This window comes from Chiloscyllium punctatum, chromosome 9 (assembly GCF_047496795.1).
Source record: "Chiloscyllium punctatum isolate Juve2018m chromosome 9, sChiPun1.3, whole genome shotgun sequence".
NCBI classification, from domain to species: domain Eukaryota; kingdom Metazoa; phylum Chordata; class Chondrichthyes; order Orectolobiformes; family Hemiscylliidae; genus Chiloscyllium; species Chiloscyllium punctatum.
Window position 1 is genome coordinate 10342430 of NC_092747.1, and position 24169 is coordinate 10366598.

The 24169-nt window shown below is 43.0% G+C and overlaps 2 protein-coding genes across 3 annotated transcripts in view; one reads left to right on the forward strand and one right to left on the reverse strand.

The window, feature by feature from the left end:
- pnpla4 (patatin-like phospholipase domain containing 4) overlaps positions 1-8047 on the forward strand; it is a 77961-nt gene extending 69914 nt beyond the window's left edge. The window contains exon 9 of one of the 2 annotated variants that reach the window (XM_072576869.1): positions 7336-8047. In XM_072576869.1, coding sequence (XP_072432970.1) covers positions 7336-7371 — 36 coding nt within the window. In that variant the 3' untranslated portion in view covers positions 7372-8047. Of the gene's footprint in view, positions 1-4237; positions 6638-7335 lie in introns of those variants that run through there. The other variant, XM_072576868.1, reaches the window with a different exon arrangement.
- Positions 16-23945, reverse strand: LOC140481139 (T-cell-specific surface glycoprotein CD28-like). The gene is made up of 4 exons (XM_072576878.1): positions 23885-23945; positions 6414-6776; positions 2451-2563; positions 16-285 (listed from the first exon to the last, which is right to left on the reverse strand). Exons 1-4 carry the CDS (start codon positions 23937-23939, stop codon positions 91-93), a joined length of 726 nt encoding a protein of 241 aa, XP_072432979.1. The 5' UTR covers positions 23940-23945; the 3' UTR covers positions 16-90.
- Between the last annotated feature and the right edge of the window lie 224 nt (positions 23946-24169).

The following is a 24169-nucleotide window of genomic DNA, read 5'->3' on the forward strand; positions in this document are numbered from 1 at the left end:
CAAATATATCTAAAGTACCAACCAACACTTGTTGCAGGTAGCTTAGTTCTACGTACTATAGAATTTGCATCATTAACTTGCATTCCTGCATTATCTCGGTATCTGACTGATAGTTCTGATGAGTGCCATGTCTTCATACTCCTGATTCTGTGCTTCTCTGGTCCGGTCTGTATTCAGAGCTAATGCACGTTTTCTGGAAGAAGTTAGGCTGGATTCCTCTTGGCTTCTGAGTGCTTCTTTAGAATTCGGTCTGCCCTTAGAACGTTTATGGACGCACATGAAAACCTAGAATGAATGTCAATTGCAGGGTCAGTACAATATTACCATCAAACCTTCTATTCTTCACAGCCTCAAGGAGTATCCACTGGAGTTTCCAAGAATGAGGTTCAATCACATATGAGATACTGAGGGGACTTAATAGAATCCTATAGTGACGAAAGAGCCCATTTGGCCCATCAGGTCTGCACCAACCCTCTGAAGAGCATCCCACCCAGACCCACACCCTATCCCCATAACCCCAAATTTAGCACGGCCAATCCACCTAACCTTCACATCTTTGGACTGTGGGAGGAAACCAGAGCACCCAGAGGAAACTCTCACAGACACAGGGAGAATGTGCAAACTCCACACAGAGAGTCATCCCAGCCTGGAATTGAACCCAGGTCCCTGACACTGTGAGACAGCAGTGCTAACCACTGAGCCACCATGCCAACTTGACGAGTAGATGGCTGAAAGAGTGTTTCCTTTTCTAGGGGAGATGGGAATTAGGAGACACAGCTTTAAGACAGGAGAGTTTTGCATTCAAAAATATTTCCTCAACTCCTCTCTAAATCTCCTGCTCCTTACCAAGTTCCAAGTTGTAAATCTTTGGAATTCTCTAGAGGTTGTGACTACACTGTCATTTAATATGTTTAAGACTAAGATAGGCTGCAGCCTGATCTCATGAGGAATTAAAGGATAAGGGGAGTGGATGGCCAAGATTGGCTATGATCATATTGAATGGTGGAAAGACTCGATGAACTGTGTGTGTGATCTGGAGACCCTGGTAAGGCACTGGGGACTGCGTTTGAATCCTAGCACGATAGATGGTGGAATTTGAATTTAATTTTTAAAACATTATGGAACTAAGAGTCTAACGAGGACCATGAATTCATTGTCAATTGTTGGAAAAACCCATCTGTTTCACTAATGCCCTTTAGGAAAGGAAACTGCCTTCATACATGTGACTCCAGGCCCACAGAAAAGTGGTTAACTCTTCACTACCCTCTGGACCATTAGGGATGGGTAATACATGCTGGCTTAGCCAGCGATACCCTCATCCTGTGAATGAATAAAAACAATTAGCACAGATGTACTGAAGAAACTGGGGATCAGGCAGCTCAGTTGGGTGGATGGCTGGTTTGCAGTGCAGAGCATTGCTACATAGCGTGGGTTCAATTCCCGCACTGGCTGAGGTTATCTTGAATGACTGTCCTCCTCAACCTCTCCCTGCATCTGAAGTGTGGTGACCCTCAAGTTAAATCACCTGGGGCTAGGGAGAGAATAGCTTTACTTCCCTTTTATTTTAGAAAATGGCTAAATACATGAGGGAGAAAGGAATAGAAGATAATGTTGTTTGTGTGAGATGACATAACGTGGAAAATAGGCGCAGGAGTAGGCCATTTGGCCCTTCAAGCAGCTCCATTTTCTATGTGATCATGGCTGGTCATCCAACTCAGTCCAATGTTCCTGCTTCGTCCCTGTCCCCTTTGATCCCTTTAGTCCAAGAACTATATCTAACTCCTTCTTGGAAGCAATCAATGTTTTAGCCTCAGCCAGTTTTCGATAAGGCAGGTAGGAGCCCATGTGGAGTAGAAACCCCAGCCGAAACAAAATACGTCATGAAAAGCTTGAATTTACATCAACCAAATATCCCAAGAAGCACTTTGCAAACAATAAAGTGCTTTTTCTGAAGCGATTGGTGTCGGAAACACAGCAGTGAATTTGCACAAAAAGCTCCCGCAAACTGCAATGTGATAATGATCAGGTGACTTGTTTTGGGATATGGATTGAGGGATAAATGTTCATCAAGACATTGGGAAGAATTTTAAATTGTACCGTGGAATGACCTTTGGCAATTCCCTGAGCAGCCACTCAGGAGCTCAGTTCAATGGCTCGTCAAAAATATGGCACCTTCAGCACTGCAGCACTCCTTCACTTGAGTTCATGTTTTTATTGGCATTCAAGCCCCAGTTTGGAGGATTATGAACCTAGAAACTTGTGATTCAGACGTAAGACTGCTACCAACAGCACCACAGGTAATTAGACATAAAGGAATTGTCACTCTGCTGTGAATTGTATGTAATTCTATTATGGGCAATGATCCATGTTGACTATTATCCCCTGCTAACAACACATGGATGTTTGATAACACTATGAACAATTGTGATAATTTGTTTTAAATTACTTACACCAAGTAAGACCGTTGTAATAGTGACAGCTAGGCTATAAGCTAAAATGGCGAGAAAAACAGTATGTTTCCACACCTCTTGCGGGGCCTTCGATGTCTGACATGAATTTGACTCTGGAAATAAATTGTAAGAGACTTTAGCATCAGAAGCAGGCATTATGCCCCATAAACTTGCCACCTTATAAAGACAAACTTAGAGACAAAAAAAAAACTGCAGATGCTGGAATAAGCAGGAGGCTGGAAGAACACAACAAGCCAGGCAACATCAGGAGATGGAGAAGTCAACATTTCAGGTGTAACACTTCTTCAGGCCTGGGGGTGGGGATGAGGGGAGCTGCAGACAAAGGGTTGGGGGAACATGGGGAAGGGTTTAGGATGGGGAGAGGGGCGGAGTGGTGAGGCAGTGATTGGTGAATACATTTAGAAGGTGCAACCTGGTTGGTCGATGGGAGGAAGGAATCCAATTGGCTGGAAGGAAGGGTTGGTAAGTGTAATGGAAGGGAGGAGGAGGGGCAGGAAAGGGAGTTGGGGTATGGGAAGGGAAGTTATTTGAAATTGGAGACAACCCTTCCAAGTATGTGACCTCTAATCTAGGAGACCTACATAGAAATAGCTGGAATTTCCTACATGGACAATCAAATTCGTTAGCAATTGTCAATAATGACATTAGAAGATAGGACAGTAAGTACAATGGGAGTTCTACTACATTTAAATTCCTCTCCCAACTGTGTTCAGTTCTAGTCACCCTGCTATAGGAAGCATATTATTAAACTGGAGAGGGCTCAGAAAAGATTTACCAGGATGTTGCTAGGAATGGAGAGTTTGAGTTATAAGGATTGGCTGGATAGCCTGGGACTTGTTTTACTAGAGCGTAGGAGGTTGAGAGGTGATCTTATAAAGGGTTATAACATCTTAGGGGTATAGATGAGGTGAATAGCAAAGGTCTTTTCCTTTAGGTGGGGGAGTTCAAAATTAGGGGGCATATTTTTAAGGTGAGAGGGGAAAGATTTAAGAGGGACCTGAGGGGGAATATTTTCACAGAGTGGGTGGTTCATACATAGAATAAACTACCAGAGGAAGTGGTTGATGCAGGTACAGTTGCAACATTTAAAAGCCATTTGGACAGGTACGTGGATAGGAAAGGTTTAAAGGGATATGGACTAAACACGGACAGGTTTGACGAGTTTAGTTTGGAAAACCTGGTCACATTGGATGAGTTGGACCAAAGATTCTGTTTCTATGCTATGCGACTCTATGACTCCATCTTCATTTGGAAATATACCGCTGTTCTTTCAGCATTGCTGGGTCAAAATCCTGGAATTCCCTCCATAGGGCATTGAGGGTCTACCTACAGCACATGGACTGTAGCGGTTCAAGAGGACAGCTCACCACCACGGTTTTCCAGAGAAGTTTAAAGATGTCCAACAGAGTCAGGCCAAGCCAGTGACACCTGCAACCCTTGAAATGTTAACCTCAAGTCTGGGAAGCAGTTTGGATCACCAAACGTGGGGAAGATAGGTGAACGGGATCTGGTGTAAAGTGAAGATACAGGCAGCAGACTTTTGGGTGCCCTCAAACTAACGGGGATAGAATATGAAAGGCAGGGACTGCAGGAATAGTTAGATACGGTGGTAATGAAGGCAAAAATGAGGAAAGAAAGTGGAGTTAAAGATTTGTGACTAAATGTTTCATCTATCAGTAACTATTCCCCTCAATTGTTCTCAGCTAGAAGAGTGGTTAATTCTCTTTTGAACTGTTGAAATGTTAACTCTCTTTCTCCCTCCACAGGTGCTGCTCGACCAACAGAGAATTTCTAGCATTTTCCATTTTTTTTTTAGATTTCTGATATTTGTGGGAGTTTGCACTTGATCTTGACTTATTCACTTTAACAACCTTCCTGAGAGAATCATTCTGCAGTTTTACTGATTTTTTCACTGGTTGAATTGTTAGGTTAAATGGACTCTCCTTTTATGGACTCACGTGACCCCCTACCTGTCTCTGTAGGTCCTGATAACCTGACAAACTCCCACGTACTCTGCATTTCTCTGTCTCTGCCTTCTTGTGCATTGTTCAGTTTTTCTCTGTCACTATTGGTGTTTTCATTGACCTAGGCCCCATTTCAAAATTCCTTGTTTGAACTCCATCACTTCTTTAATTCTACCACCACCTTCCTTTCAGATCCCCTCAGTTACTCATAGATGAAACATTTTGTCACCACTCTTGATACCTCCACTTTCTTTCCTCATTTAGGCCTTCATTACCACAGTATCTAACTATTCCTGCAGTCCTTGCCTTTTATATTCTACCTTCGTTAATTTGTGGGTGCCCAAAATCCTGCTGCTAGTGTCTTCACTTTGCATCAGATCCCAATCACCTATCTTCCCCATTTTTATTGATCTAAATTGCTTCCCAGACTTGAGGTTAAAATTTGAATCCCTATTTTTACATCCCTCTATGTTCTCGCTTCTGTTTAGAGCAAAAGAACAAGGAGCAGGAGGAGGCCATTCAGCCCCTTGAGCCTGTTCTGCCATTTAATACGATCATGGCTGATCTCATCTCGGTCTCACTCCACTCTCCTGTCTGCTCTCCATAAACCTTCAAACCATTACTAATTAAAAATCTGGCTATCTCCTCCTTAAACTTATTGTGTCTCGGCGTCCATTGCATTCTGGGATAGTGAGTTTTACAGATTCATGACTCTTTGTGAGAATTTGGGAAGTCATGTTGCGGCTAGTGGTTAGGCCACTTTTGGAATATTGCGTGCAATTCTGATCTCCTTCCTATCGGAAGGATGTAGGGAAACTTGAAAGGGTTCAGAAAACATTTACAAGGATGTTGCCAGGGTTGGAGGATTTGAGGTATAGGGAGAGGCTGAGTAGGCTGGGGCTGTTTTCCCTGGAGCATCGGAAGCTGAGGGGTGATCTTATAGAGGTTTATAAAATTACGAGGGGCATGGATAGGGTAAATAGACAAGGATTTTGTCTATTTTCCTTGAAAGGGTAAATAGACAAAGTCTCTTCCCTGGGGTGGGGGAGTCCAGAACTAAGGGGCATAGGTTTAAGGTGAGAAGGGAAAGATATGAAAGAGACCTAAGAGGCAACTTTTTCATGCAGAGAGTGGTACGTGTATGGAATGAGCTGCCAGAGGAAGTGGTGGAGGCTGGTACAATTGCAGCATTTAAAAGGCATCTGGATGGGTATATGAATAGGAAGGGTTTGGAGGAATATGGGCCGGGTGCTGATAGGTGGGACTAGATTGGGTTGGGATATCTGGTCAGCATGGATGGGTTGGGCTGAAGGGTCTGTTTCCATGCTGTACATCTCTATGTCTCTATGACTGTAAGTAATTCCTCATTATCTCTGCTTTAAGCCCATGACCCCTTAGCCTAAAACTATGACCTCTCAGTTTTTAATACCTTTTCCCTCAATTATAACCTCCAGTCCCATTGCCTTCTGAGATTTCTGCTCTCCTCTAAGTTTGGCATCTTGAGCGTTTCCAAATTTAGTCGGCCCACCATAAATCCTGTTGCCTTGATCCAATGCTTTGGAATACCCTATCTATACCTTCCAGCCTCGCTACCTCACATTCTTCCTTTGAGATGGTGTCCAAAATCCTACCTCTTTAACCAAGCTATTAGTCATCTGATCTAATGTCTCCTTCCTTGGCTCAGGGTCATATTTTGTTTCATGACCCTTTTGAAGCACTGTGTTGATTATTTTATTCTGTTGTAAATGCTGCCTAAATATATGGTATTGTTGTTATGGCCCAATTGAGCCTTGGGTAATGTTTCTACAGCTGGACCGCTATATAAATCCAGTTTCTGTTGTTGGTGGACTCTTTACAATATGGTGCACTGGTTCTTCACCCTTTACTCTTGATAATGATGGCACTGAAGATTTATCAAAAGTGAAACGTGCTCTGAATAAACACATAGAGAAGTCATTCCGCTCTCTGCTTTACTCACCATGGACTGTTAATCTGGTTCCATGTCCATATCCACTCACATGAGGCGGAGGTAGAGAGACTAATACCTCACAAACATAAACTCCAGAGTCATTCACTGTCAGGTTGTTGATGACGAGGATGCTGTAAACTTTGGAGAGATTGCCACGCACATACAAGTGGTCATCTTGACTGGACAGAGATTTGGAGTCCTTTGAAAAGGCCAGGATTGGCTGATCCCGTCTGTTACCTTTGTACCAGTACATGTCTGTGTGTTCAGGGGTCCCTCTGTGATAGTTCGCCTCACAGGCAATCACAGCCGTCATTCCAACCGACACGTTGATTTCTCCGGGATGCTGTGACACCGAAACCTTGCCTTGGTCACCTGAGAAGGTGGGCAGTGGAGACAGGAAAGGAACTCTGAGTAGGCTCTACCTTTTTATCTCTCTCACACTTTCTCCCTCTCTCTCACATATACACAGTCTCTCACACACAAACACGTGCGCACAGACACACCAGAATGCCTCTTCCCACCATCAAATCGCCCATGAGACTGGAATAGGAATAGGAACAGGAGTAGGCCATTCAACTCCTTGACCCTGTTTTGATGTTCCTCACATCCACTTTCTTGAATCTTCCCCATAATCCTGGATTTCCCATGCTATTTTTCTGGGATAATTTTCATTTATTAATTTACCACAACAGGTCGTCCATGTTTCCAATCGTTTCATTAACATGCAGAGTTAATTAAGGGTTTATATCAATGTTTCCAATCAAACAGTGGCATCTAATGGGCAGATACCCAGTGCCTGCTAAATTCTGATGAAGGGTCACTGGACTTGAAAAGTTAACTCTGTTTCTCTCTCTCCACAAATACTGCCAGACCTGAGTTTCTCCAGCAACTTCAGTTTCTAACTAGAGCCTGTCTTGATTTACAATTGCAGCCTGAAAGAGGAAAGGAAGGACCTGCCTTCATGTAGCACCTTTCATCACCTCAGGACCACCCAACATGCTGTGGGGCCAATGAAGTACTTTCTGTTGTGCTGAAAGTCACTGTTGTGATACAGCTGCCAAGTCACACACAGCAAGCTCCCACAAATGGTAATGTGAAAGTAATATTAAGTGGATGATGTCCAGGACACCAGGAAACAGCCTCCTTCAAAGTAATGCCATGTTTCCAAGGAGATAGATATGGTTCATACAGTTAAAGGGATCAAAAGTAATGGGTGGAAATGGGAACAGGGGACTGGGTTGGATTTTCAGTCACGATTATGTTGAATGGCTTAGCAGGGTTGAATGGCCTACTCCTGTTCCTGTGTTTCCATCTGGCCTTTTATGGCCCCCAGTCAATGGCAGACTCGATGTCACTGGATTCATAATCCAGGATTCTACACTCATGTTCTGGGACAAAGGTTCAAATCACGCCATTGGCAGATGGTGAAATGTGAATTCAATAAAAATTTAGAATTAAAAAGCTAGCCAAAAAGCAACCATCATTTATTGTCATGTGAACCCACCTAACCCACTAATGTAGGAGAAAGTGAGGACTGCAGATACTGGAGATCAGAGTCAAAGAGTGTGGTGCTGGAAAAACACAGCTAGTTAGGCAGCATCTGAGGAGCAGGAGAGATGACATTTCAAGCATAAGCTCTTTATCAGGAATGAGGGGATGGCTCAAGGGGGCTGAGCGATAAATGGGACGGGGTGGGGCTTGGGGGAAGGTAGCTGAAAATGTGTTGCTGGAAAAGCGCAGCAGGTCAGGCAACATCCAAGGAGCAAGAGAATCGACGTTTCGGGCATGAGCCCTTCTTCACATTTTCAGCTCTGATCTCCAGCATCTGCAGTCCTCACTTTCCCCTTGGGGGAAGGTAGCTGGGAATGCGATTGGTAGATAGAGAAAGAACACCTCATCTTCCAATCACAGGGGATCAATGTCGATTTCACCAGTTTCTTCATTTCCCCTCCCCCCACCTTATCCCAGAGCCAACCTTCCAACTCAGCACTGCCCTCTTGAAATGTCCTACTTGTCCATCTTCCTTCCCACCTATCTGCTCCACCTTCCTTTCCGACCTATCAACTTCTCCCCCACCTTCATCCCAGCTACCTTCCCCCCCCCGTTCCAACTCCCTCCCATTTATCCCTCAGCCCCCTTGGGCCGCCCCTTCATTTCTGATGGACAGCTTATGCTTGAAATGTCAATTTTCTTGTTCCTTGGATGCTGCCTGACTGGCTGTGCTTTTCCTCTGGGTGCTCAGGCTTCCTCCCACAGTCCGTAGATATGCAGGTTAGGTAACTTGACCATGCTAAATTGTCCATAGTGTCCAGTGATGTGAAGGTTGAATGGATTAGCCATGGGAAATGCAGGGGTATTGGGATATGGTGAGGGGTGGGAGCTGAGTCGGGTTTGGGATAATATTCAGAGGGTCGGTGCAGACTTGATGGGCTAAATGGCCTCTTTCTGCACTGTGGGAATTCTATGTTCTAAATGTCCTGTCCTACATAAGACTCCAGATCAATAGTAATGTGGTTGACCCTTATCTGCTATTGGGCAATAAATGCTGGTCTAGTGGGTGTTGCCCACATCCCATAAATGAATAAAAAATGGGAGAGTCAGACTGGATGATACACTTGAGTAAAAGGGTACAAGCTCCCAACAATGAAAACTGAAGCAAAGGGTTTCAGTTCTAAAGTGAGAGATCATTAAAGGTTCACTCTTAAGTAGATACATCTGAATGAATTACAGCATTTTATTTTCTCACCCTTAGATATTTTCATCAGGTCTTTGATTTCAGACAAACCTTTTGGACTATAACTTGTCGTGTGACCTCTGACATTACAAATGAACCTGGCTCAATATTCTAGCTTTTGAATGAGCCAACCAATTAGCCCCAATTCTTGCTGAGGAGCTCTGTCTTCATTTTAAATATGAGTTCAATTCCCTTTTAAAAGCTGTTCTTGAATCTACACTCATCATATTTTCAGCAGTGCCTTCCAGATAACAACTCATTACATTAGAAAGGAATTGTATTTCTTTTTAAAATGCACTTCTACCTAAACCTCTCACATCAGTAGGAATATAGGTCTTCAGGAGCTGATGTAGCCCTTAAGACTTATCTGCCATTCAACAGGATCATGACTAGTGACAAAAAAACAGGAGGCTGGAAGAACACAGCAAGCCAGGCAGCATCAGGAGGTGGAGAAGTTGGCGTCTTGGGTGTAATCCTTCTTCAGGTCCTGAAGAAGATTTACAGCCAAATCGTCGACTTCTCCACCTCCTAATGCTGCATGAGAGTGTGGTGCTGGAAAAGCACAGCAGGTCATGCAGCATCTACGGAGCAGAAGAATGGCATTTCGGGCATAAGTCCTTCATGAGGAATGAGCTTCATTCCCCATGAAGGGCTTATGCCTGAATCGTCAATCTCCTGCTGCTTGGATACTGCCTCACCTGCTGTGCTTTTCCAGCACCACACTCTTGACTCTGACCTCCAGCATCTACAGTCCTCATTTTTTCCTATTGAGGCTGTCTGGTTTGGCTGTGTTCTTCCAGCCTCCTGCTTGTCTACATACAATGGGATCATGGCTGATGTCAACTCCACTTTCTTGTCAGCACCCCTTTGACTCCCTTATCTAACAAAAATCTATCTGTTGTACTATGTTGTAATGCCCAGCACTGCCACTATGTTATATTCTGGTCCCCACGTACCTTAAAATGTTGTCACACATCCTTCTTTGAGACTCATCTGTTTAAGGGAAGGGGCAAAGGGGCAGAAGGTTTAGAGGGGATGTGAGGGAAACCTTTTTTCACCCAGAGGGTGGTGGGAATCTGGAACTCATTGCCTTTAAGGATGGGAGAGGCAGAAACTCTCTTAATATTTAAGCTGTATTCAGATATACACTTACGATGCAAAAGCATTCAAGGCTTTGGGTCGAGTGCTGGAAAATGGGATTGGAATAATTAAATAGTTGTTTTAAGGTGTTTGGCACATGTAGTGACTGTAACAAGGTCAGCCAGGTGGACCTCATAGATTATGAGTTCCCTGTTTGGGGCTGTTATTCTAGTCCAGTCAGGGAGTCCTGGCTGACAGATATAAATAAGAGTGTCAGACACTGCTCACTCTGAGAGCTGGATCAGTGTGAAGGATTCTCCACATGTAAATAAAGGGTGACTTGGTGATAGATTACTGTCATTTGTGAAGTGGCAACGAGAGCAAAGCATGCTCCTGAAGAAATTCACTCACAACAGTTGTCTTTGAGTTATGGCATCATGCTGTTATTTGACTCATTTAATCCTGCTATCAAAACTGGGCCCAGAATGTAGAAAGAATATATTATTCTTTCCAGGCAAGTATCATTGGGGCAGATTAAATGTAATGAGTAACTCTCCTGACAGTTTGTGTACCTGCAGCCTTTTTAGTTATTTGGAGCTTAACTTTCCCTGAGGCACCAGATACTAAAACCTTTCAAAAACTGACGGATTTAGTTAAGGAATATTACAACCCCAAGCCTCCTCTAATTCGGATCCCATTCTTTTTGAATACACTGTATCAGTGATTTTGGAGCAGAGGCATTTTAGAGCTTTAGAGCAGAGGAAAATCACCAATATGGTGTATTCAAAAAGAACAGGTGCCCAATGAACACAGAACCCACCGACACACTAAAACAGCAGCTAATGAACTTGAAAGACCCGATACACACAACAAACAAAACTAATGTCATTTACAAAATACCATGCAAGAACTGTAACAAACACTACATTGGACAAACAGGCAGGAAGCTAGCCACCAGAATACATGAACATCAACTAGCTGCAAAAAGACATAACCCACTCTCACTAGTGTCCTTACATATAAATGAGGAAGGACATCACTTCGACTGGGACAACACATCCATCATAGGACAAGCCAAACAGAGACATGTACAAGAATTCCTAGAAGCATGGCATTCCAACCAGAACTCTATCAACAAACACATCGACTTGGATCCCATTTACCACCCCCTGAGAAAAAGAACCAGAAATGACATCACTACAGGAAATGATGTCACCAACCCAAGGAACCTAAACGCATAAGTAAAAAGTGAGCCATACCACCAGTGCTTCACCAGAGGCTCACTGATCATGTTACCTAGTTTGGTGACGAATGTCTGAAAACAAACCTTCTAGCTCAGTGAGCAAACTTACATCCAGAACCTCAACCTGAGCGACAAATCTTCTGAAAATTCACTATATCTCTATTATCTCTATGTCTCTCTGATTCTGTGGTGCAGCCATGATGGGCCAAGAGGCCTTTCTCTGTGCTGTAAATCTCTATGACTCTAGAAGTTTTCAAATTGTGTGTGGTGAAGGATTCACCATGAGTAAGTCTGAGCTGAAGGGCCTCTTGTCTTTGTTAACAAGATGCAGTGTTCACATAAAAGTAATTATACACAGATTACATCAACTCTGAAGCATTTTAACAACTTTTGACATGACGTAAAGAAGACATGCTGTGTCTTTGTGAGGCGACACGTCAGAGCTCTGTCGATTGATTCTCCACCTAAAGGCAGTGTGACAATGTCTGACCTAGCAGTGCTCAGTGTAATCCAAATATTAATCCTTTCCCAATAATTACTTTCAACAACACAACCTATTTCAGGCAAAGAGCAACAAAGGAAATTTCACCTGGAAATCCAGTATGTAATTAAAGTGAAAAGTTAAAGTGTTTGGAATGTAGAACCCTCTGTGATAAGGAATAATGGAGGCAAATAACTTGGATGCTTTTAAGGAGGATGCTGGAGAACTACGTAAGGGAGAAAGTGGTTGGGAGAGAGTGTGTGGGGCAAAGTAGAGTGGGAAGAGATCCGTTTGCAGAATTAACCATTTGAGCCAAATGGCCAGTTTCTGTGCTGTATGTCCTAATACGAAAAGTGATCCTAACTTACCACAGGTACGTCTGACATCTTCCAAACAAATCAAGAACTAAACCACAAGTGAAAAGAATGGTTTTGGTTTCAAAAGTACAAGGCCACAGAAGTTGCCATGGTAATCCCACTCGGCTTCTTCCTCCGTGGTGGAGTAAATGAATATGGCACCTTTCGTAACTGAGGTGGCAACATCTGGTCAGGGATAACACACATCACTAAGGGAACAGGCCCCCATATTCCTTCAAATGGACCATCTTCACCTAAAAATGAAGGTCAATTCCTCCCCACAGGGCAGGGAGATTAGCAAAGCATCATACAAGTCAACCACAGAAGGAGACTATTAGGCCAATTTGACATGGATAAGAAATGTTTAGAGCGACACGGGCCAAGTGCAGTCAGTTGGGACCAGTTTAATTTGAAATTATGTTTGGCATGGACCGGTTGGATCAAAAGGTCTGTTCCTGCGCAGTATGGCTTTATGACCCGATGACTCTATGATCCTTACCAGCTTTATTGCAGCCGTATCCGATTAGTCACACTATTTGTTTTAGATATTCCCATTGTCTCTCGCTTTGTAGGGAGTCACAGTAGAGTGGGTGAGAGAGAATGGGTGGACATAAAATCCTGATTGAGCTGGTATGATCTAATTCCATCACTACAGGCACGTACGTGGCTGATACTTCAAGCCTCAAACGAGGGTCTCCTTAATATTATGAATGAGTCATTACCTCAATGGTGAAACTTTGACTCATTTTATAATGGAACAGGAAGCAACTGGTAGTGTGGCCGAGCAGTCTAAGGCACTGGATCCAGGTTCCAGTCCCGAAAGGGGCTTGGGTTTGTATCCCGCCACTACCATTTCTGCTGATCAACTCCAACGCTGCAGCTTGTTAAAATGCTGTTTTGGTCTCCACTGTATTGATGTTGAAAACAAAAGAAAAATGGGTTTGCTTCCTGGGGAATTAACTGTGGTGTGGGATAGTGCCATATATTTTTGAGGGCGGCACGGTGGCACAGTGGTTAGCACTGCTGCCTCACAGCGCCAGAGACCCGGGTTCAATTCCCGCCTCAGGCGACTCTCTGTGTAGAGTTTGCCCATTCTCCCAGTATCTGCGTGGGTTTCCTCCCACAGTCCAAAAATGTGCAGGTTAGGTGAATTGGCCAAGTTAAATTGCCCATAATGTTAAGTGATGGGGTAAATGTAGGGGAATGGGTCTGGGTGGGTTGCGTTTTGGCAGGTCGGTGTGGACTTGTTGGGCCGAAGGGCCTGTTTCCACACTGTAAGTAATCTAAACTGTGGGCAGTGGGCACACACAGGAAATTGTGTGTGGGAGGGAGGAGGATTGGTACTGAATTAGATAGCTCTTCCAAAGGGCTAGCACAGACATAATGAATGAATGGCCTCCTCTTCTGCTGTATGTTTTGCACATTTAAAACAGAGATGAGGATGAATTTCTTGTCTCGGGGGGGAGGGAATCTGTGGAATTCATTACCACAAAGAGCTATTGAGGCTGGGACATTGAGACTGAGATAGACAGATTTTTAATCAGGAAGGGAGTCAAGGGTTACGGGAAAATGTCGTAAAGTGGAGTTGAGGATCATAAGGTCACGGGAGGCAATGGCCTAGTGGTATTATTGTTGGACTGTTAATCCAAAGTCAAGATTAGAGTGGTCCTAGAAAAGCACAGCAGGTCAGGCAGCATCCGAGGAGCAGGAAAATCGATGTTTCGGGCAAAAGCCCTTCATCAGGAATGAGGCAGAGAACCTCCAGGGTGGAGAAATAAATGGGAGAGAGGTGGGGTAGCTGAGAGTGCAATACGTTGATGGAGGTGAGGATGAAGGTGATAGATCGGAGAGGAGGGTGGAGCGGATAGATGGAAAGGGGGATTAGCAGGTAGGACAGGTCATGGGATGGTGCTGAGCTGGCAGGTTGGAACTGGGATAAGGTGAGGGGAGGAGAAATGAGGAAACTGGTGAAGTCTACATTGATCCAAAGACCCAGGTAATGTTCTGGGGACCTGGGTTCAAATCCTGCCATGGCAGATGGTGGAATTTGAATTCAAACAAAAATCTGGTTTGAAGAGCTTACTGATGGCCGTGAATCCATTGTTGATTGTTGGAGGCAAAACCTATCTGGTTCACTCATGTCCTTCAGGGAAGGAAGCTGCTATCCTTACCTGGTGTGACCTATATGTGACTCCAGACCCACAGCAATGTGGTTGACTCTAAACTGCCGTCTAGGTGAAAGTGAGGACTGCAGATCAGAGTTGAGAGTGTGTTGCTGAAAAAACGCAGCAGGTCAGGCAGCATCTGAGGAGCAGGAGAATCGACGTTTTGGGCATAAGGCCTTGAAACGCCAACTCTCCTGCTCCTCGGATGCTGTCTGACCTGCCGTGCTTTTCCAGCACCACACTCTCGACTCTTAACTGCCCTCTGGGCAATTAGGGATGGGCAATAAATGCTGACCTAACCAATGATGCCTTCATCCTGTGAATGAATTTTAAAAAAATTAAGAATGAAGAAAAAAAACCATGATCTCATTAATGGTGGAGCAGACTTGATTGGCTGAATGGTCTGCATCTTATGGTTTTAGATATCTATGGTTTGTGGGGATTTGAATGGGGTCCACTTATGCTGCCCATTGCCAAGACATTAGAGTCAACTTTGGCTCCAAGTGATGGTGTAAAGAAGGCGAGATTAGATTCAGTGCTTCTGATATATCTCTTATTATCATTACCATTCGTACTGCATCAGTCATGTGCTTAAGATGTCCCAAAGTGTCATAGAGTCATAGCATGGAGTCCAACCAGTCCATGCCGACCATAAGCTGGTCCCACCTGCCTGCACTTGGTCCATATCCCTCCAAACCTTTCCTATTCATGTATTTATCTAAGTACCTTTGAAATGTTGTAACTCTACCCACATCTGGAAGTTCATTCTAATTGTGAGCCAGTCTCTGTGTAAAACATTTGCCCCTCATGTCTTTTTAAAATCTTCATCCCCTCACCTTAAAAATATGCCCCCTAGTCTTGAAATCCCCCGCCCAGGGAAAAGGCACCCGTGACTCACCTTATGTGTACCCTTTGTTATAGACCAGGCCAGACCTCCTCAAAACATTTCAGGACAGTATCCCAGACCCGAACTTTGCTAGTTGTTTTAAGCAGGTGTACAGTGAATGTTTCATGAGGGATGCAGCTCGCCCAACCACTTAGTTTTAAACAAAGTAGAATTTATTTGCAAGGTCACCGAAAGAGACACAAACAAAGAGAAGAGAATATAAAACAACTTAACCTCTCCGAAAACCCAAGACTATCCCAATTTAATGACGCTGTTCCAAATGCCTACATCAAACCTCATAAACACCCCCTTGGCACAAAAGATAAAATCAAACACAGGCTTTTATGTGAGAGAGAGATGGCAGAGAGAGATTCAGTATGGAACACCTCCTTCCGTGGAGCTGTTTCCCTTGACCAGCAACCTCAAAAAGCTGACTGCTTGCTAATACCAAACCAAAACAGAGAAATCTGAGCTGGGAGAACTAGCCACTCCCCTTTCATTGTACAGGTGTATTTTTTTTTAACTTGAAAGCACACTTAACTATTACCCAGACTTTCTAGAATCGCTGCTTTTATGATCTCTTTGAAAAAAAAAAGGACAGCATATCCTCATTACACCCTCATGATTTTATAAACCTCTGTCAGGTCACCCCTCAACCTCCTATACTCCAGTAAAAAGTCCAGCCTTTCCAGTCTATTTTTGTAACTCAAACTCTCCATTCCTGTCAACAACCTGGTAAATCTTTTCTGAATCCTCTCCAGCTTAATAATATCCTTCTTATAACAGAACTGGACACAACACTCCAGAAGAGACCTCACTACCAATTCAGTGCTTTTCAGGTGCAGTCCCAGCTGTAACCTGTCAAATGCAGAAGCCACATTTTGTTCAATTCATTCATTTTATGAACATTGTTGGCAATGCCAGCTAGTATTGCTACCCAGTGCACCACAAGACCTCAGTTTTCATACCATCGCCAAGTCAAAATAAACCCCATTGAATTAATATAGTTCAACTGACAAGGAAGTTAATACAGGAGAACATGAGGACTGCAGATGCTGGAGATCATAGTCAAACAAATGTGGCGCTGGAAAAGCAAGCTGGTCAGACAGCATCCGAGGAGCAGGAGAGTCGACGTTTCGGGCATAAACCCTTCATCAGAAAGATAACAATGCAAGCTCTGTGCAGATTGTGGTCGCCTTATCTGAGGACGTTCTGATGATGGAGAGAGTGCAATGAAGGTTTTCCAGACTGATCCCTGGGATGACAGCACTGATGTATGAAGTGGAAGTGGATCGGTTCAGATTGTATCCACTGGACTTTAGAGGAATGAGGGTTATCTCGAGAAAACCTACAAAAATTCTCACAAGACTAGACAGGATAAATGCAGGAAGGATTTTCCTGATGACTTGGGTGTCTCGAACCAGGCGTCACAGGGTACAGGGGAGTAGGCCATTTAAGATTGCAATGAGGAGAAATTTCTTCATCCCGAGAGTGGGGAGCTGTGGAATTCACCACCACAAAAAGCAGTTGAAGGAGTCAAGAAAAGGTTAGAGATAGTTCTTAAGGGATTAAAGGATCAAAGAGAAAGCAGGGACTGAGTTGGATGATCTGCCATTATTTTATGGAATGGCAGAGCAGGCTTTAAGTGCAGAATAAGCTACTCCTGTTCCTATTTTGGACATTTCTATGTCTGTTTTTAAAGGTGTTCCTCTGATTTATAAGGAGGTCCTGCTTGAGGAACCAAATTCCAAATGCCAATGTTTCAAGGTAACAAAATTCAGCCCCTAGATGTTAATTTATTCTCAACATTTGCAAACCGAGCCAATTGATGGACAATAAATCATTTCCCTAATCCTCGCCTTGCCTCTCTCTCCTTTTTTAGCCATGACGTGGAGATGCTTGGTGTTGGACCAGGGTGGAAAGGGTCAAAACTCAAACCACACCAAGTTATAGTCCAATGGGTTTATTTGAAATTGCAAGCTTTCAGAAGTTCTGTTCCTTCCTCAGGTCATGTGATTTTATATAAACCCATTGGACTATAATCTGGTGTCACTTCATTTTTGATCTCCTTTTTAGGATATTGCAGTGGCTCCATTGTTCATTTTCTTCTCTTGCAGTCAGACAGTTGCAATTTTAATTCCCAGTCCAAGGACTGGCACTCTAACGCACGGCTGACAGGATGCTGAGCTGTCAGAGGGGGCCAACCTTTGGATGCAAATTTGAACTGAGGTTCCAACTGTCCTCCCGGGCTCAATTCGTAAGATCTTCCAATTGCCTCAGCCAACACTGACCCCTCATCAGTAAAGGGCACATTGCTGCTTGGGAGAGCTTACTGTATCCAAATTGGCTGTTGCATTTGCTACGGTAGAACAGAATTGTTTCACCGGTTGTGGAATGCTTTTGAACATCCTGTGGTTTTGTACGGCTGGATAGAAATTGCAAGTCTTCTCTTTCTTGTTAGCATCCACCCCCTTGACCAAGTTCTCATTCACCTGCTGACTCCACCTTCAGTGGCTCGGTATCCAATATTGTTTGGTAGCATTGCTGTGAACCACTTTGAGATGTTTTGTTTCGCTATAAGAGCTCGGATGGTATTCCTTTACTGACATTGCTGGTGAAAATGAATCCTCTCTGAATCTTTATTTGATCACAGAATGACTATGATTCAGATGGAGGCCATTCAGCTCATCATGACTGGACCAGCTCCATTACTAGTGCCAACCTTTTCCCCAAATCCCTGCACACCATTCCTAACCAAACAAAAAACTGTCCAGTGCCCTCTTCAATGCCCCAACTGAACCTGGCATCAGGCAGTGCCTTCCAGACCCTCACTACTCACTGTGTGAGAACGCTTTTTCTCTCATCACCCTTGCTCCATTTACATATCACTTTAAATCTGTGCTCTTTTGTTTTTGTATCCTTTACAAGTGGAAACAATTCATGCTGTCTACTCAGTCCATCCCACTCATGGTTTTGAAAATCTCTATCAGACCTCTTTTTCACTTCATCCTCTCCAGGGAGAACAATCCCAACTTGTTCAATTGATCTTCATAACTGAAGTTTCGAGTCATAGCCCAGAAACAGGCCCACCAGTCCATCAAGTCTGCTCCAGTCAAAAACAACCATCTAAAATTATTCTCATCCTATTTTGGCCCATAGCTGTGTTTGCCTTGACATTGCGAGTGCAGTGCTATGAGAATTTCTGCCTCTACCAGCCCTTAAAGGCAGTGGGTTCCAGATTCTCATTATCCTTACATTCCCCTGTTAACCTCCTGCCCCTTACCTTAAATCTATGTCCTGTAGTCATTGAGGCCTCCAGCAAGGGGAAAGCTTCATCCTGTCTACCCTATCTAACCCCCTCATCATGTTCAACATCTCAATCATGTCTCCCCTCTGCTCCAAGATAATCAAACCCAATCTGTCCAATATCCCCTTGTAACTGAAACTCTCCAGTCCTGGCAAATCTCCCTCTTGATAATGAGGTCTCTAGAATGAGGATTCTCCACCTGGGGCCTAACCAACATTTTATACAGTTCCAGCACAACCTTCCTGCTCTTAAACTCTGTGCCTTGGCTAATAAAGGCAGGAATTCCATGTGCCTTCTTAACCACTTTATCAACCTATCCTGCTGCCTTAAGGGACCACTGATCCAAAGTATTTCCCAGGGTGCCAAAGTTCATCATGTATTCCTTTGCTTTGTTTGTATTATTCAAGTGCATTATTTCACACTCACCCAGATGAAATTCCATTTGCTATTGATCAGCCCATCTAACCAGCCTGTCTACTATGCTCCTGTAATCTAAGGCTATCCTGCTCGCTATTTAGACCCTACCAATTTTTGTATCATCTGTGAACTTACTGATAAACCTTGCTACATTCAAATCTACATAGAATCCCTATAGTGTGGAAACAGGCCCTTCAGCATAGCATGTCCACACCAACCCTCCGAAGAGCAGCCCACCCAGACTGATTCCCCTAATCACTCTACATTTACCCCTGACTAATGCACCTAACCTACACATCCCTCAACACTATGGTCAATTTAACACAGCCAATCCACCTAACCTGCACATCTTTGGTTTGTGGGAAGAAACCAGAGCACCGAAGAAATGTGCAAACCTCACACAGACAGTCGCCCGAGGCTAGAATTAAACCTGGGTCCTTGGTGCTGCGAGGCAGCAGTGCTAACCACTGAGCCACTGCGCTGTATATAAGCCACAAACAGCAAGGGCCCCAAGCCTGAGCTCTGTGGATCTCACTGGCCACAGGCTCTTACATTCACGATCAGTCTGCCATGTGGAACCTTATCAATAACCTTACTGAAGTCCAAGTAGACCAAATCTCTGCATCTAATCACTTCTTCAAAACGTTCCTTCAAGTTGATCTCACATGATCTCCCTTTAGCAAAACCATGCTGATCTTGATTAACCCCTGCCTTGGAAGAGCAGATTAATCCTGTCTCTCAGAATTTCTTTCACAAGTGTCTCCATCACTGAGGTTACACTGACCGGCCTGTAATTTCCTGGTATATGTCTACCTCCCTTCTAAAATAACGATACCACTTTGGCTATCCTGTAGTCCTCTGGCACCTCTCCCGTGATGTGCAGGAGCCAGTGTTGGATACGGGTGGACAAGGTCAGAAATCACACTGCACCAGGTTATAGTCCAACAGGTTTGTTTGAAATCACAAGCGTTCGGAGCGCTGCTCCTTCTTCAGATGTCAGCCTATTCAGCCTTTCCCTTAAGCTCAAATCTTCCAACCCCTGGCAAATCCTTGTAAACTTTTTCTGAGCCCTTTCAAGTTGAAAATCATCATTCCTAAAGGAGGGAGACCAGAACTGAAGGCAGTATTCCAAAAGTGGCCGAACCAATGTCCTGTCCAATATGCAATCTTTGGTGGGGAGCTGGGAACACTCGAATTGGCATAATAAATGAAGAGGATGTGGAAAGGATTTTTGAGAATTCCTTCAGGTATTTCAATTTGACTGGTGAAGCTGTTTGAGAAAAGCAAATTTAATTGGATGGTTATTTAAATAGAAATGGCGTGGAAGGGTGTTGGGTGAAGGCGCTAGACAATCACGCTCATTTGGATGGGCTGAATGGTCTCCATCTTGTGCTGTAACACTTCCATGATTCTGTGACCAAAGATGGTGAGTCTAACGAGAGGAAAAGGGGAGAAATTGGTCCCAGTTGCAGAAGGATTGAGAACATTGGTTCAATAACATTAGCAGGTAAATGGGATCAGTGCAATTTGTTGGTTGGCACAGATCCGGTGGGCCGAATGGCCTGTTTCTGTGCTGTATGACTCTGACAATAACTTGTGGGAAAAAAACCCATTGATGCCCCAGATGGTTAGGATCTGGAACAGACTGCCTGGGAATGAAACAGAGGTCAATTCAATTAAGAATTTGAACGTTAACTCAGAGTACTACAGGGAAAAAGCGAGGGACTGAGACTAGCTGGAGTTGCTCTTCTAGAGACTTCTGGAGGTTATTTTGTGAATCGCTGCCATTATTTACAATCTGTGTGTTCAACATTCCTCTAATACTGTCTTGATTTATTGTGCCCAGACTGGCACCTTCAACCGCCAACATTTCACCCTTGCCTCATACAGTTCTCTCCCTCCAGACACTCAGAGTTTCTTTCTACCCAAGCACTCTAGAGATTACTCAACTCTGGATTTTTGTCATCCTCTAAGTAAATTGACTGTGTTAAAATGCCACCCCACCTACGCACTGAAAGTCTAGTAAATTTTAATTTATTTCCTATTCTCTAGCCGTAGTAAATAAAGGGCACTGGGGTAAATCTAGACTTGGTGTGGTAACAGCTTTGCTTAACATTTATTGCCATTTTGATTTTTGTTCACTTCGATTGAGTTAAATGTAAGAGGGGATATGAAAAGGGGCTAGAGGTTGATTGTCACCCATTTTGTACACAATTGTATCAAAGACAAATTTACCCCAGTATTTCATAAACTGTAATCTCAATTGGCTCAAATCTTCTGAAACATTTCTTTCCGTTTAGAAAGAAGACTTTACTGCATTATCTCACTGGTCTTATTATTTTCATTTTAAATGTATGACATTCCTTATAACATCCATATTATATTAATTCAAATTCAGAAATCACATCTGCCAATTAATATTTTGCGTTATCTGTAAATTTAAATTAGGAATTTAATCTAACCTGGATTGAAATTTGCATCGTTCAAATGCAGCTCAATTTTAAATTCAGTGTGAATTTAAATTATGTGATTTGAAATTTATTGTGTGTCACATGAATTTCAACTGGCTTGTATTTCAATTTTCTCTGAATTCGAGTGATTTGAAGTTTATTGGATGTAGCACGAATTTAAATTGACTTGAAACGCAATTTTCTGTGAATTTAAATTGTTAGAAATTAAGACCAGAAGAGATCGGAGCAGAATTCTACCATTCGGCCCACTGAGTCTGCTCCTCCATTTGATTACGGCTTATGTGTTTCTCAACCTCATTCTCCTGCCTTCTCAAGGAGATTAAACTGTATATTTGTCATACTTAACACAAATCTATTTCGGTAAAGTTATTTTTTGAAGGCGTTTGTGAAGCATAAAATATTCCTTGAACTTATATTTTGAGATGTGTAGTATTTTGTGGAAGCACTCAGATGTCTTTCCCTCTGAATGTTTTCAAAGTCCTGTTAGACCACTGAGAGAAGTTGAACTAGATCACTGAGTCTCACTCTGCTTTTTACTGTTTGGGCTATTTCTCAATAAACCTATTTTAACTCAACCACTGTGACTTGTAACCTGTAATTTCTCCAAGTCTTCCACGTTTCAAGCATTTTTAACATTTCTTTATCATCCTCATGTTTGAAATGCCTTGTCCTATTTATCTTTGGAACATCCTCCACTCCTACAAAGCTGCGAAACCCCTCATTACTCCAACTTCAATCTCCTACATGTTCCCATTTCTCCTTTTATGCAGCTAGTTCATGACTGCACCTTCAACAAGCAATATCCCAAACTTTGGAAGTCCTGCCCTAAAGTCCTCTGCCCCTCCAGCTCCCTCTCCACTACAAGACCCTCCTTGCAAACGCTCCTCAATCAAGAATTTGATCACTCTTCCTTCTAGAATGTATTTTTCTGCGCCTGTCCATCTATTGTTCTCATAGCGCTGTTAAAATTCACCATGGTCCCAGAGTCTGTGAGGCTGCTTTCTCATGAGAGAGAGAGAGAGAGAGAAACAACTGGTAGTTGGTTTAACCTGAGGGTCACTATGCTGCAGAGGAGGGGTGAGATTGAGAAGATGAGATCTTTATGAAAACCTGAGCCGGTGTGGGAAGCTCTTGTAAGGTGTTTGGGACAATTTTGACACCAAATGCGCTCAGTAACTGCAAACCGTTTCTCAGACAAAGCCAGAGGATTTGAATTGGGAATTTGAATCTGGTTAATAAAACTGGAATTCAGAGCTAGTCCTGGTGATCGTGGTTATGAATCATTGATGGTTATAAAAATCCATCTGGCTCATTTAAAGTCCTTTAGTGAAGGAAATCTTCTGTCCCTACATGGTCTGGCTTACATGTGACACGAATGTGATTGATAATTAACTTGCCTCTGAACTGGTCTGAGCAAGTCACTCAGTTCAGGGGTAACGGGAGAAAGACAACAAATACTGATCTTGCCAGCGACACCCCATCTCATGAAATAATAGAGAATTGGTCCTCGTATTTTTTGATCTGAAAAGTTGGTTTTGATCGCAACTCTTCAAATAATGTTAAAGGAGAAACAATAAAAAGTTATTTACATCAAGAATTTTCAAAATGTTATATCACTTTAAAGGTTTATGAATTTATTCAAATAAAACAAGATTAACAAAGTAACAGAAAATACAGTTTGGCATTTATGCTATTGTAATTATTTAATGAAATCTTAAAATTCTTCATATTTGCTTAGCTTTTTAATAAAAACAAGATTTCTAGTTTTGTTAATTTGTTCTTGTTAATATTGAATTATTATACCTCAATTTATTCTATGATTTCCTTCACTCAATCAATTTACTCTTGGTGTTTGGTGGCTTATTACGTGGGTGAAATGTATGAGAGTTATATATTCAGACAGAGCTGAAACATCAAACAGTTGAAAACTTCTCAAAACTTGCTAAGTAGAACTAAGAGAACAATGAGAAATTCCTCATTACACTGCAAAGGAAAACACTTTGAGAGGAAGACATTTAAACTCCCAAGCTCATTCATTTTATGGAAAGGAATTTATGAGTGTCATGCAAATGAATTTCAATAAGGCAACTCTTATTCATTTAACATTGAAGTCGGCTCTGTGGCATAGGAATAGAGGAGTCATTGTTTTTACCCATTCAGCTATCAGTTAGATCCTGACTGACATTCCAGCTGTTTGAAAGCTCCTGCTCTCCACTAAGAACCTCTCCTGGAATCCTGCTGCTCCTTGCGAGGGTTAGGTGCCCTCTCAATTCAACTAGAAAACTCAACAGGTCTATTGCAGGTGCATAGCGATGCAAGAAAGCGGGAATATCCTTTTACCTGCCCAGCATGTAAACGCAACCATCAGCGGAAGTGACCACTTGAAGGGATGCATGGCTAATAGAAGGTTTCCTTCTCTTCCCGAGCAATCTGTCAAGTTCGAAGGTGCTTGTCTTCAGACACCGAGACACTGAGAGTGATCAGTTTCAGTATTCGCAAAAGATCTCTTTGTGGTCAGTCATTTCCTTTCCAGGAGAGAAAAAAAAATCAGTTGAAAACTCAACGAAAAAATGGATATGTTAAAATCCGTTGAGAGCAATTATCTGAATTATTTTGAACAGGGAT

Excerpts from the sequence above, each read along its gene's own strand:
- LOC140481139 (XM_072576878.1), bottom strand. The coding sequence starts at position 23,939 with ATGCATCCCTTCAAGTGGTCACTTCCGCTGATGGTTGCGTTTACATGC. Across the intron at positions 6,777-23,884 it reads TGCGTTTACATGCTGGGCAG|GTGACCAAGGCAAGGTTTCG; the intron begins GTAAAAGGATAT and ends CCACCTTCTCAG. Across the intron at positions 286-2,450 it reads TTACAACGGTCTTACTTGGT|GTTTTCATGTGCGTCCATAA; the intron begins GTAAGTAATTTA and ends CATTCATTCTAG.